General features: G+C 39.0%; 1 protein-coding gene across 6 annotated transcripts in view; it reads right to left on the minus strand.

Moving 5' to 3' along the window:
* TEX11 (testis expressed 11) overlaps positions 1 to 14,269 on the minus strand; it is a 311,535-nt gene that overhangs the window by 59,255 nt on the left and 238,011 nt on the right. For all 6 annotated transcript variants that reach the window (XM_025466112.3, XM_025466113.3, XM_049107547.1 and 3 more), the window contains one exon: positions 3,647 to 3,719. In XM_025466112.3, the coding sequence (XP_025321897.1) occupies positions 3,647 to 3,719 (73 nt within the window). The remainder of the gene's footprint in view (positions 1 to 3,646; positions 3,720 to 14,269) is intronic.

Consider the following 14,269-nt stretch of genomic DNA (forward strand, 5'->3'; position numbering starts at 1 on the left):
GGAATGGCAAAAGATAACAAAACACACAATTCAATTTTGCATATACTTATAAATTTCACTTCCTAATTGCCTGTGTGTGTCTTTTAACTCCTTTGAACCACCTGTAACATCTCAGTGGTTCCTTTAATTAATGAGTTAAATAAAATCTTTGACATGTGTTTAAAAAAATGAAAATGGAAATTAAAACTAAAAAGAGAGAAAATGACACATTTGGAAGACAGGCAAAGGAGATTCAAACATATGAAGCCTCTAAGGAAGAAAATTGAAATAACGAAATAAAAACAATTGTTCAAAAACAGTTCTCTGACTTATTTCATTTAGCATAATGCCCTCTAGGTTCATTCATGTCATCACAAATGGCAGCATTTCCATCTTTTTTAAGGCTGAATGTTTCACTGTATATACATATTGACATACATCACATTTTCTTTACCCATTGATCTTTTGATAGACACTTAGATTATTTGTGTCTTGCCAACTGTGAATAGTGTTGCAATGAATATAGGGGTGCAGATATCTCTTTGAGTTAGTGACTTCATTTCCTTTGGATATATATCCAGAAAGAAAATTTCTAGATCATTCTATTTTTATTTTTTTAAAGATTTTATTTATTTGACAGAGAGAGCACACAAGCAGGGGAAGTGGCAGGCAGAAGGAGAGGGAGAAGAAGGCTCCCTGTGGAGCAGGGAGCCTGATGTGGGGCTCTATCCCAGGACCCTGGGATCATGACCTGATCCAAAGGCAGACGCTTAACCGACTGAGCCATCCAAGTGTCCTCAGATCATTCTATTTTTACTTTTTTGAGGAACCTCCATACTGTGTTCTATAGTGACTGCATCAATTATACATTTCCATCAATGTGCACAGGATTCGCTTTTCTCCATATCCTTTTCAGCACTTCTATCTCTTGTTTTTGGTAATAGGTATTTTTTAAAATAAGTTTTAGGTTCACAGCAAAATTGGGTGGAGAGTACAGAGAGTTCCCACATATACCCAACCAACCCCACAAAGAACATCCCCCACTACTGACACCCCCTGCCATAGTGCTACATTTGTTACAATCAGTGAACCTACAGTGACACATCATTTTCACCCAAAGTCCATGGTTACATTAGTGTTCACTCTTGATGTTGTACATTTTATGGGTTTTGACAAAAACCCATATTTACATTTACGGGTATACATAAATGTATATTTACATTTATGGGTACATTTATGGGTATAATGACAGATGTATCTACCACTGTAATATCATACAGAATAGTTCCACTGCCCTAAAAATTCCCTATGTCCTATCTATTCATCCTTTCCTCCTCAACTAACCTCTGTCAACCAGTGATCCTTTTATTTTCTCCATAGTTTTGACTTTACTGGAATATCATAGAGTCACAATTGTGTAGTATGTAGCCTTTTCAGATTGGCTTCTTTCATTTAATAATATGCATTTAAGATTCCTCCATGGGGCATCTCAGTGAGCTCAGTCAGTTAAGGGGCCGACTCTTGATTTTGGTTCAGGTCATGATCTCGCAGTCCTTGGATAGACCCCCCACATTGGGCTCTGTGCTCAGCAGGAAGTCCTATGCTCAACAGGGGAGTCTGCTTCAGGATTTTCTCTCCTTCCCTCTGCCCCTCCCCTTACTCTATCTCTAAAATAAATAAATAAATAATTTTGTAAAAAATTCCTCCATGAATTTTCATGGCTTAATAGCTCATTTTTTCTTATCTTTGATTAATATTTCATTGTTTGGACATAGCACATTTATTATTTATCCATTCACCTACTGAAGGGTATCTTGGCTGATTCTAAGTTTAGGCAATTATGAATAAAGCTTATATAAACATCCATGTGTAAGTCTTTGCATGCATATAAGTTTCCAATTTATTTGTGTAAATACCAAGAAGCACAGTTACTGGAATGTATAGTAAGAGTTTTTAAAAAATATTTTATTTATTTATTCATGAGAGTCACAGAGAGAGAGAGGCAGAGACATAGGCAGAGGGACAAGCAGGTTCTATGCAGGGAGCCCAATGTGGGACTTGATCCCGGAACTCCGGGATCACGTCCCGAGCCAAAGGCAGATGCTCAACTGCTGAGCCACTTGGGCATCCCTATAGTAAGAGTTTTGTAAGAAAGTGCCAAACTGTCTTCTAAGTGTCTATACCATTTTGCATTCCTGCCAGCAATGAGTAAGTTTCCTGTTGCTCTACATACTTGCCAGCATTTGGTGGTGTCAGTGTTTTAGATTTTAATTAATTCTAATACACATAGAGTAGATCTCACTGTTTTAATGTTCAATTCTGTAATGACATCTAGAGATACAGATATAGAAATATACAGACATAGAAGTGGTCCAGCTATGTTCCTAGAAAGAAGAAATTGACTTTTCAGTGGACAGCATTCTGACATACTTTTTAAATAAAAGTCATTGAAGCTATGAATTTTGCTCTGAGAACTGCTTCAGCACTTTAGATTCTGTTCTAACGTATTTTCAAGACCAGCATTTTCTAGGTATTTTTTAGTTTCTGTATTTTAAAATGTTCAAGTGATCAAGGGTTTGTTTTCTGATTCCATCAATTCCTTGTTTTATTGCATTGTGATCAGATAACATTGTCTTATTTCTATGTCTTGGAATTTATTCAGGTTTTCCTTGTGATCAATTTTTTAAATGTTCAATGGACACATAAACAGAAGATGAGTTTTCTATTTTCAGGCTAGCATATATTTCTATTAAATCTTCTATAAACGTTATTTAGGTATTCTCTATCCTTTCTTTTTGTTGTTTTTATTCCTTTAAATGACTATCATAAATTGAGAAAGGTGAATTAAATTTTATGTTTATATTCTTCCTTATAATTTCTGTAGTTCACTACCAAAATCCATCAAAGATATCACATATACACAAAAAGAAAATAAGAAACCAATAATTTCTAAACTTTAGGAAACCAAGTACATCAACATTTGTAATAACATACAATGATCAAATAGGGTTTATTCTAGAAATACAATGATGACTTGATTTTGGAAATCTATTATTTTAATTCAATATATTAATACTTCAAAAGAGAAAAAACATATGGTTATCTTTACAGAAGCTGAAAAGCCATGTAATTCAATTCAATATTGATTCTTAAAAATTCTAACTAAAATAGAAACAGATGGATGAAACATAAAAAAATGTCTAAACCTAAAACCAATACTATCTTTAATGAAGAAATAGTAACAAGTTACTATATAACTTTAAAAAGTTTACTACTACTTTATTTCATAAAAGATGCTAACAGTATCTGATATGATTATGGTTTAGAAGGCTCTTATAGCCTACATTTACTCAGAATTAGAGCTTGATTAAATTTGACATGAAATCTAGTGACCTAAGGGCAATAATGTCATATTGAACAATAATGATACTATTTTTATACTCAGTACTATACTTCCATAAAAAACAAAGTAAAAAATATCCTTACTCCAAGCAGTGTGTCAGAGACTCAAAGTACAGACATACAGTAGGGAAAAGTTAGTCCTCAAAGAATCATTTGACTGGTTATCAAGTACTGAAGTAGCACAAATTTCTAATAATAAAGACTGGGTTATCCAGACTTGAAATGCCTTTCATAACTGTTACCAAAGTCCCAGTTCCCACTGTACCTGTTTCTTTCAGGAGATTCCATGTGTGTCTGCATTTATGGATCTGCTCAAGGGCACGATTCAGTAATCTGGTCTATTTGGCAACAACGCAATGAGAAAATTAATCTTAACCAGACAAAACTTTAAGCAAATTAAAATAATACTTATTACAAGCAGTTAAAATAAAATGATAGAAAAATTAATTTAAACTGAACATTTTATAATTGATATAAAAATATTAATCTCTATTTGTATTTTTCTTTAAGATTTTATATATTTATTTTGAGAGAGAGCGAGAGTGAGAGAGCATGAGCAGAGGAGGGGCAGAAAGAGAGGGAGAAGCAGACTCCCCACTGAGCAGGGAGCCCAATCTCAGGACCCTGGGATCATGACCTGAGCCAAGGGCAGATGCTTAACTGACTGAGCCACCTCGGTGCCCCTATTTGTATTTTTCTTAATGTCCCAGAAAATGAGGATTAAATAGAAAATCTTGAGCACTATCAATTTGTTTAATAATCTTGGACAGAAGAGTAGCAGTTCTAGAATGGTGGTATGAGGAGTTCCATGAACCCTCTCCCTAGCAAAACAACCCTAACTGGTGAATTATAAAACACAATCATGTAAAGTTTCAGGAAATTCCTCAAAGGGCAAAAAGAAAATGGAGAAATATCTATTTCAGGAAATCTACTATGTCTCAGTAAGACAGTAAGCACCCACGATAGTTGAACCATGATCTGCTCACCAACCACCCCCAGCTCAGTGTGAGTGCTACTTTAGGTGGGTGTGGCCAAGAAGACTGGGATCCCTCTATTCTTAGCTTCTAGGCTAGGGATTTCCAGAAGGGCATGCTGTCAGCACTTCTCATCCTCCTCCCTCAGGTTTGTATTGTAGGAGCTCTATTATAAACAAGCACAAATGAGAGGCCTGGACCTCTCTTCCTCTACCCAGTCCCTATAACCAGGCATGGAATATTACAATTATTGGGTCTCAATTGCCCTCACTTCAGCTTGCTTATAGGCCAAGGTTTTCCTGCTGGGAGAGGCAAGCTCAGAATGCCAGGGACTATGACTCCTGCCCAGCCCCTTACTCAGAGAGCTGCACTGTCAGGCCAATAGAAATGTGCCACATCTCTACCTGCAGCTCCAAAAGAGTGATATAAAACTTCTTCTTATGAAGAGGAGAGGCAGGTCATTAGAAGAGTGAGCTCTGTATCTCTGTCTAACATGACTGATTTTAATTGGAACACAGCTTGGGGAAGTTCAAGTCTAAGGCCACTACAAAAAAAAATGGAGATTCTGGTGTTCAGTACTTATAAAGAGGCTGATAGCTCAATGATATCAACATGCAACACAGAGGATCAGCCAGAAGTTTACAGAGGAACCAGAGTAAGAGAAAACTAAGAAGATCCCTACCACTTCAAAGGGGCCTTACATTAATTTTATCAAACTGTTGAACAATTTATGCCCCAAAGCATTTTTAAACACACACATGCACTTGTGCTCTCTCTCTCTCTCTCTCTCTCTCTCTCTCTCTCTCTCTCTCACACACACACACTCACACCCCACACACAAAGCAAACACTCTAGTAATTAGTCAAGATTAACATCTGGGTGTGAGGCCAACAGAAGACCATTCAGAAGTTAACACAGATATCTATGATGGGAAGAGAAATTTAAAAATAACCCTGCTAAAACCACTTTCATCCCTTTGTAGAGGAGGGGACAGGGTGATGCCACAGGCAAAGACCTCTAAGGAGTGATATCTGAAGCTGGACACTTGTGTATAGCTGCGGGAAATAGATTTCACTGAACTAGCCCAGCCAAGACATTAAACCAATAAGCAAGCAAGTATTAACAACAACAAACCACAGGGGGGTAATGAGTATTCAAAGATGTTTCAATATATTATCTAGAATGTCCAGTTTTCAACAGAAAATGTGAGATATGCAAAGAAATGATAAAGTATGACCCAAATGCAGGGAAAAAAGCAACAGGAATTGACTGACAAGGTCTAGATGCTGAACTTAGTAGACAAAGATTTCAAAGCAGCTATTTTTTTAAAAGATTTTTTTTATTGATTCATGAAAGACACACAGAGAGAGGCAGAGACAAAGGCGGAGGGAGAAGCAGGCTCCCTATGGGGAGCCCAATGCTGGACTCAATCCCAGGACCACAGGATCACGACCTGAGCCAAAGGCAGATAGATGCTCAGCCACTGAGCCACCTGGGTGCCCCCCAAAACACTTATTTTCAATATATTCAAACAAAAGAAAATAATACTTTAACAAAGGTTTGATGACAATGTCTCAGCAAATAACAGAATCTCAATAAAGAAGGCAGTGGGATAACATATTCAATATGATGAAAGAAAATAACAGTTACCCAACAATCTAATATCCAGCAAAACTATTTTTCAGAACCGAAAGCAAAAAAAAAATTCCCAGATAAACAAAATCTGATAGAATTTATTGCTAGCAGAACCATTTTATAAAAACACTAAGAGAAGTTCTTCAGGCTGAAAACAAATGACATTAGATAGTAATCTGAATTCAAATGAAAAAAAGTACACTGGTAAAAGTAATTATGTAATAATTATGTAATTAATTATAAAAGGGTATATAAATATATATCTTCTCTTACTTGTTTTAAAAAGCAATTGTATAAAACCATTGTTTTTATACCTAACAGATATCCAAAGACCATACCACCAACCCAAGAAGCACACAAATTATTCTCAAGCACTTTCTCCAGAATAGACCATATGCTAGGCAGCAATATAAACATCAGTGAAAGTTAAAATAACATGAAATTCAACAAACTATGTAGTCTGACCATAGTGGAATAAGCTTAGAAATCCTAAGATAGTAAAGTTTGGGAAATTCGCAAAAATGTGGATATTAAATAAGGGATTATTAAATAAACAATGGGTCAATGAAGAAATCACAACAAAAATTTAAAAATGATTTGAGATGAATGAAAAGAAAACACAACATATCAAAACTTAAGGGATGCTGCTCAAGCAGTATGCTATTGTCTGAATGTGTCCCCCTCAACCAATTCATATGTTGAAATCTTAAACCTCAAAGGCACAGGTATTAGTAGGTGGGACCTTTAGGAGGTGCTAAAGTTACAGAGGTGGAGCCCTCAGGAATGGGATCTGTGTCTTTTATAAGAGGTTCTAGGAAGATCCTTAGCCCTTTCCATCATGTGAAGACACAGTAAGAAGGTGCAAACACCATCACCCTGAACTTGGACTTCTAGCCTCTGGAACTGTGAGAAATAAATTTCTGTTGTTTATAAGCTTCCCAGTCTGTGTTTTGTTATAGCAGTCTGAATAGACGAAGACAGAAAACTGGCAATGAAAGTAGGGTGCTTCTGTAACAAATACCTAAAAATATGGAAGCAGTTTTTTTAAAGGCTTTATTTATTTATTCATGAGATAGAGACAGAGACAGAGACAGAGATACAGAGAGACAGAGAGGCAGAGACATAGGCAGAGGGAGAAGCAGGCTCCATGCAGGGAGCATCGAGTCCCGGGACTCCAGGATCTTGCCTTAAGCCAAAGGCAGACGCTCAATGCTGAGTCACCCAGGCATCCCGGTGGAAGCAGTTTTGGAACTGTGTAATGAATAGAAGCTGGAAGAGTTTGGAGGTGCGAGCTAGAAAAAGTCTACACTGCTGTGAATGAATGGTTAAGGGCAATTCTTATAATTTGAAAGAGGACATCAGCTAGTGATGGGAAACACACCACCCTCTCAAGCAATAAAGATTGCCCTGAGCTAGCAAGACCCCATGTGACTGACCCCAAGACAATGACTGAACCTTCATATACATATTGACCTTTGTCCCAGGTTTTCCCTATATAAACCTAGAATTATTTTCAGCATTTTGGAAACCGTCTTTGAGACACTAGTCTGCGGTCTTCTGATGTTGGCCTCACTGAAATAAATTCCTTTCTTATTTCACCACCACTCATATCTCTGCCTTTGAATCTTGTCAGTGGTGAATGACCAAATGTAGTCTGTCTGGGACTCCCAGAGCCAAGTGCTCTTGAATCCCTGTGCCCTCATTACATGAAGACCAAGAAAAAGAAGAGAAGAGCAGCAGAGATCAACTTTTTCAGAGAACAGTCTGAGAATACTGTGAAGAGAATGTTGGTAGAAATACAGACATTGAAGGTCATTCTGATGAGGTCTCAGATGGAAATGAGGAACAATGGAAATTGAGGAAAGGCCATCCTTGTTATAAGATAGCAAAGAGCTTGGCGGGACTGTGTTTATGTCCTAGTGTTTTATAGAAGGTAATACTTGTGAGTGGTGAAATTGGATATTTAGCTAAAGAAATTTCTAAGCTAAGTGCTGAAGAAGTTCAGCAAATTTCTTGAATACTTATAGTAAAATATAAGAAGAGAAATGATTTAAAGGTGGAAATGCTAATCAAAAAGCACCCCAGAGGGGTGCTTGGGTTACTCAGTTAAGCATCGGCCTTCAGCTTAGGCCATGATCCCAGGGTCCTAGGATACAGCCCAGCATCAGGCTCCCTGCTCAGTGGGCAGTCTGCTTCTCTCTCTCCCTCTGCCCTTAACCCGTTTGTGCTTGCTCTCTCAAGTGCTTTATCAAATAAATAAGTAAAATCTGAAAAAAGGAAGCACAATTTAGAAATTTGGAAAAATTTCAGCCTATCTATATTGAAAGAAATAAGAAGGCTAATATGGAAGAGAACACTAAGGGTAGGGCTGAATTTGATAAGGAGAATGCTGTGGCTCAACCATCTCAACAGAAGCTAGGAGCTATTCAGACCAAGACAATGGGGAGATTGGTCAGCCATCTAACCAGAACCTATTGTCCAAAGCAATGGAAGAATGAACTGAGGCAGTTTAGAGTTCTTTGGGGCTGGCCCTCCCATCACAGGCTCTAGAAAGCACGGCCAAGTGGCAGAATGATTTCAAAGGAGGAGCCATAGCTACCCAGTGCCACCTTACCTCCCTGGCTCTCCTTCTCAAATTCTGGTGTCATGTTTTACAGCCACTCCAAGTGCAGTGCAGGCTGCTACCACTGCCCCTCCAGAGGGCACAGGTCAAAAACTTTGGGAAGTTATCACCTTGGTGTCCTCATGGTGTACAGAGTGCAAGAGCTGAGAGCATAGCTGCTTCAACCTAGATTTCAAAGAATGCTCCAGGAACCTTTGGAGGCCAAAGAGCCTCTGTGGAGGTGGGGCTATTGTAGGAGGACCCAATTAGGGGCAATGCCCAGGGGAGTTTTTCACCTCAGGGCAGCACAGCTACTGTGAGGGATTCCAGCAGGAACCTTAATCCATGAAAGCTGTAGTATGGGCTACACCTGGCAGAATCACTTGGGTGAGGCTGAGAGGCTTGGGGGCCCAAATGCAGCCCCAGTGGGTCCAGAATATGACACAAGGAGGATTGTTCTTAAGCCTTGGTGTTTAATGTTATTTACTCTATTAGGTTTTGGATTTACCTTGAACCCATTAACTTCTTTTTTTCCTATTTCTCCTTTTTGAATGGGAAGATCTACCCTATTCCTGTCTCACCATTGTATCTTGGAAGCATGTAACTTGTTTGATTTTACAGGTTCATAGATAGAAAGCAATTTGCCTCAGGATGAATTGTACTTTGTCTTAACTCATATCTGGTTTAGATGATACTTAGATGAAACTTTGGACTTAGACTTCTGAGTCAATGCTAGAATGAGTCAAGGTGTTTAGAGCTGTTGAGATGGAATGAATGGTATTTTGTATGAGGACATGAATTTTGTGGGTCAAGGGAGGAATGCTATGGATCTGAATGTGTCCCCTAAATATAGTATTTCCAACAGATTAAGCCACAGTGCTTAGAAGGAAATGTATAGGTATAAAAGCTGATATTATAAAATGAAGAAAGACATCAAATCACTAAGCTAAACTTGCACTGTAAGACACTGGAAAAAAAAAAACTAAAACTTAAGCAACCAGAAGGAAGAAAATTATAAAGATTAGAGTGGGAATTAATGAAATACAGACCAGAAAAATGGGAGAATAAAAGAAACCAAAGTTGGTTCAGAATAAACCAACACAATTTAAAAAATGTTGTATAAAATGGTCAAGAAAAGAAAGAGAAGACACAAATGACTAAAATTAGGAGGGAAAGCAGGGGCATAATTACAAAACTTACAGAAATAAAAAAAGATGATTATAACAGAATACTATGAACAACTGTAAGTCAAAAAATTAGGTAACTTAGATTATAATGGACATATTTCCAGACACATAAACTACTGAAACTGACTCAGAAATTAAAAATCTAGACTACAAAAAAGAAGTAAAAATATACTCTGAAAACCACAAAACATTGTTGAAAGAAATTGAAACCTAAATGAATAGGAAAGACATGCTATATTCATCAGTAATAAGACTTAATACTGTTAAAGATCGTAATACTCTCCAAACTGACCTACAGGTTCAGCGCAATCCCTATCAAAATCCTAGCTGGCTTCTTTGCATAAATTAACAACTCGATCCCAACATACATATAGAAACTCAAAAGACCCCAGTAGCGAAAACAATTTAGAAAAAGAACAAAATTGGAAGACTAACACATCCTTCTTATAAAACTTACTACAAAGCTATAATAATTAAAACAGTGTGGTTTTGCCATAGAATAGAGAGAGACATCAGTGGACTAGAAATAATCTTATTTATGGTCATTTGATTTTTAACAAGGGTGACAAGATAATTCAACGGGGAAAATGTTTTCAACAAATGGCCCTGGGACAACTGAATATTCAAATGCAAAAAAAATGAAGGGGGACCCCTATCTCACACCATACACAAAAATTAACTAAAAATGGATATATCTGACGGCAGGCTAAGATAGCAGAAGAGTAGGAGTCCTCAACTCACCTGGTCCCACCAACTTACCTAGATAACTTTCAAAACATCCTGAACACCTATGAATTCAACCTGAGATTTAAAGTGAGAACAGGGGGATCCCTGGATGGCTCAGTGGTTTAGTGCCTGCCTTCAGCCTGGGGTGTGATCCTGGAGGCCCGGGATGGAGTCCCACATCAGGCTCCCTGCATGGAGCCTGCTTCTCTCTCTGCCTGTATCTCTGCCTCTCTCTCTCCGTGCCTCTCATGAATAAATAAATAAAATCTTTTAAAAAAATAAAAAAAATAAAGAGAACAGTCAGAACACCACAGAGAGAAAAGTTTTTACTTCTAACAAGATAGGAAGGCTGAAAAATAAAAATAAAAAAAAGAATAAAGTGGGGGACGGGCACACGAGGAGCCCCTGGGCTAAAGCTGAGCTGCAAAAGCCTCCAGGACAGGAAATCCCAGCCCTGGAGAAGCAGGAACTTTAAAAATCCACACCAGATTTTTCACGGATGGAAAAGTGCTTAGCAAGGAAATTGGGCAGCATCACAGGAGGGGCAGTGAAGCCTCCAGATTCCTGGAGTCACTATTAGAAGAGGTGATCCTGGGGGGAAGCCCACCGCAAACCGTGAACTGGTCTTGGTAAAGGGCTGCAGTGCCGCAGCCTTCAGGGTATCTGGGAGAAGCCAGTAGGTTAGGTGGGCTGGCTCCAGACAGAGGTGGCTATGCCCTGTTCCCTTTGGGAGTCGCACCCCCCAGGAGTGCGGTTTGAGCAGCACAGGGCCCCGGATCCCAGGGCGCCTAAGGGGACAAAGCCAGCGATCCTGCATTCCCTCTGGGACACTTAGAAGCAGGGAGGGCACAGGAGAGCAAGAACTTTCCTGTCGATGGGCACTCCCAAGCTGTGCAGATCAGTGCACCTGTAATGGCCCCCAGGAGAATCTAGGCCAGTGTGGACTGGGAGACTGCAGTTAGTTACTCATGGGGAGCTGACTCCAGAACTGGAAGTCTGGCCACCACCATTGCTGTCTTTCCTCCTTGTTTCACCTTGTACCTGGGAGCGGTGTAACCGCCAGGGAACAAAGGCCTCACAGGATAAACAGCTCACATTGGGCCTGGCACCCAGCAGGGGATGGGCATCTCCACCCAGGCACACACACCTGAGATCCAACAGCAGACCCCTCCCCCAGAAGACAGGTGGAAGAACAAGGGAAGAGCAAGTTCTTGACCAAGCAGCACTGGAAAGCTCCACAACCAAGGGAAAATCGAGGGAATATAGTATATAGAACTAGAGGGTCCCCCTTTTATTTTATTTTCCTTTTTCCATTATAACTCATTTTTATATCAGACTAAAAATTTCTAATATTTTTTCTCTTTTTCCACCTTAACTACAATACTTTACCAGCTCTTCAACTTTAAGTTTCTTCCTTTTTAACTTTCATATTTCTACAATTAGGTGTCTTAGATATATTTTTCACTTCTGGATTCCCTTCAATATATTAAATTTAATTTTGGGACATATACAAGATACAGGCTTTTGTTTTGTGTTTTTTTTTTTTTTTGTTTTCATTGCCTCATTTTGTTCTACAATGGCGGAAGTTAATGCTTTCTAAAACATGACGAGCATACACCCACAACCAAGTGGAATACCATGCTGGTTCATTCTGTGAGATTATATTCTCTTTATATTCCCATTCTTCCCCCCTCTTTCATCTGGTTTATGTTTTGGTGATAAATTTTGGGGCTTTCTACAAGTATTGCTGGTTTATATAAGTTTGGGTTTGAGCATCTTCTAACATACAGAACTTAATACACTCAGAACCAAGAGGATCACACTCTAGGACCCCTCAGGTAGACTACATTCTCCCTCCACTACCACTTCTTCACCAGCAACATGTCCCAGTTCCTCCCCTGTTTTTTTCTCTTTGTCCTCTTTACTTCTGTTTTTTTTTTCTTCTTTTTTCTTTTTCTTTGGGATTTTTGGCCTTTTATTTTTTACTATTTTGTTTTAAAATTGTTTTTCACTTTGGTGGTCCTTTTTATTATGTTCTGATCCTCTTTTTTATTTTCTGGTCTCTGACCTTGTCAGGATCATCTAGGGTGGAATTTATTTAGTTTGCAGTTGATATTCTTGACTTAGCCCACTCATACAGCCACTCGGCACTGGACAAAATGACTAGAAGGAAGAACTCACCACAAAAGAAAGAATCAGAAACAGTACTCTCTGCCACAGAGTTACAGAATATGGATTTCAAAAACGCTGAAAGCCTATTCAGAAAGCCTATTCAGAAGCACAATTATAAAGCTACTGGTGGCTCTGGAAAAAAGCATAAAGGACTCTAGAGACTTCATTACTACAGAATTGAGATCTAATCAGGCTAAAATTAAAAAGAAACAATTAAATGAGATGCAATCCAAACTGGAGGTCCTAATGGCTAGGGCTAATGAGGTGGAAGAAAGAGTGAGCGACATAGAAGACAAGTTGATGGCAAGGAAGGAAGCTGAGGGAAAAAGAGAAAAACAAGGGACCATGAGGAAAGGTTAAAGGAAATAAATGACAGCCTCAGAAGGAAAAATCTACATATAATAGGGGTTCCAGAAGATATGGAGAGGGAGAGAGGACTAGAAAGTATATTTGAACAAATCATAGCTGAGAACTTCCCTAATTTGGGGAGGGAAACAGGCATTCAGATCCAGGAGATAGAGAGGTTCCACCCCCAAAATAAATAAAAACCATTCAACAACTCGACATTTAATAGTGAAACTTGCAAATTCCAAAGATAAAGAGAAAATCCTTAAAGCAGCAAGAGACAAGAAATTCTTAACTTATATGGGAAGAAATATCAGATTAACAGCAGACCTCTTCATAGAGACCTGGCAGGCCAGAAAGGACTGGCAGGATATTTTCAGGGTACTAAATGAGAAGAACATGCAGCCAAGAATGCTTTATCCAGTAAGGCTCTCATTCAGAATAGAAGGAGAGATAAAGAGCTTCCAAGATAGGCAGAAACTGAAAGAATATGTGACCACCAAACCAGCTCTGTAAGAGATATTAAGGGGGACTCTGTAAAAGAAAGAGGAAGTCCGGGATCCCTGGGTGGCACAGCGGTTTGGCGCCTGCCTTTGGCCCAGGGCGCGATCCTGGAGACCCAGGATCGAATCCCACATCGGGCTCCCGGTGCATGGAGCCTGCTTCTCCCTCTGCCTGTGTCTCTGCCTCTCTCTCTCTCTCTGTGACTATCATAAATAAATAAAAATTAAAAAAAAAAAGAAAAAAAGAAAGAGGAAGTCCAAGGAAACAATCCACAAAAACAGGGACTGAATAGGTATCATGATGACACTAAATTCATATCGTTCAATAGTTACTCTGAACATGAATGGGATAAATGATCCCATCAAAAGACGTAGGGTTTCAGACTCAATAAAAAAGTAAGACCCATCTACTTGCTGTCTACAACAGACTCATTTTAGACCTAAAGACACCTCCTGCCTGAAAAATGAAAGGTTGGAGAACCATTTTCCATTCAAATGGTCCTCAAAAGAAAGCTGGAGAAGCAATCCTCATATCAGATAAATTTTTTTTAAATTTTTTATTTATTTATGATAGTCACAGAGAGAGAGAGAGGCAGAGACACAGGCAGAGGGAGAAGCAGGCTCCATGCACCGGGAGCCCGATGTGGGATTCGATCCTGGGTCTCCAGGATCGCGCCCTGGGCCAAAGGCAGGCGCCAAACCGCTGCGCCACCCAGGGATCCCCTCATATCAGATAAATTAAGT

Source organism: Canis lupus, chromosome X (genome assembly GCF_003254725.2).
Source record: "Canis lupus dingo isolate Sandy chromosome X, ASM325472v2, whole genome shotgun sequence".
In the NCBI taxonomy this organism is placed as follows: Eukaryota; Metazoa; Chordata; class Mammalia; order Carnivora; family Canidae; genus Canis; species Canis lupus.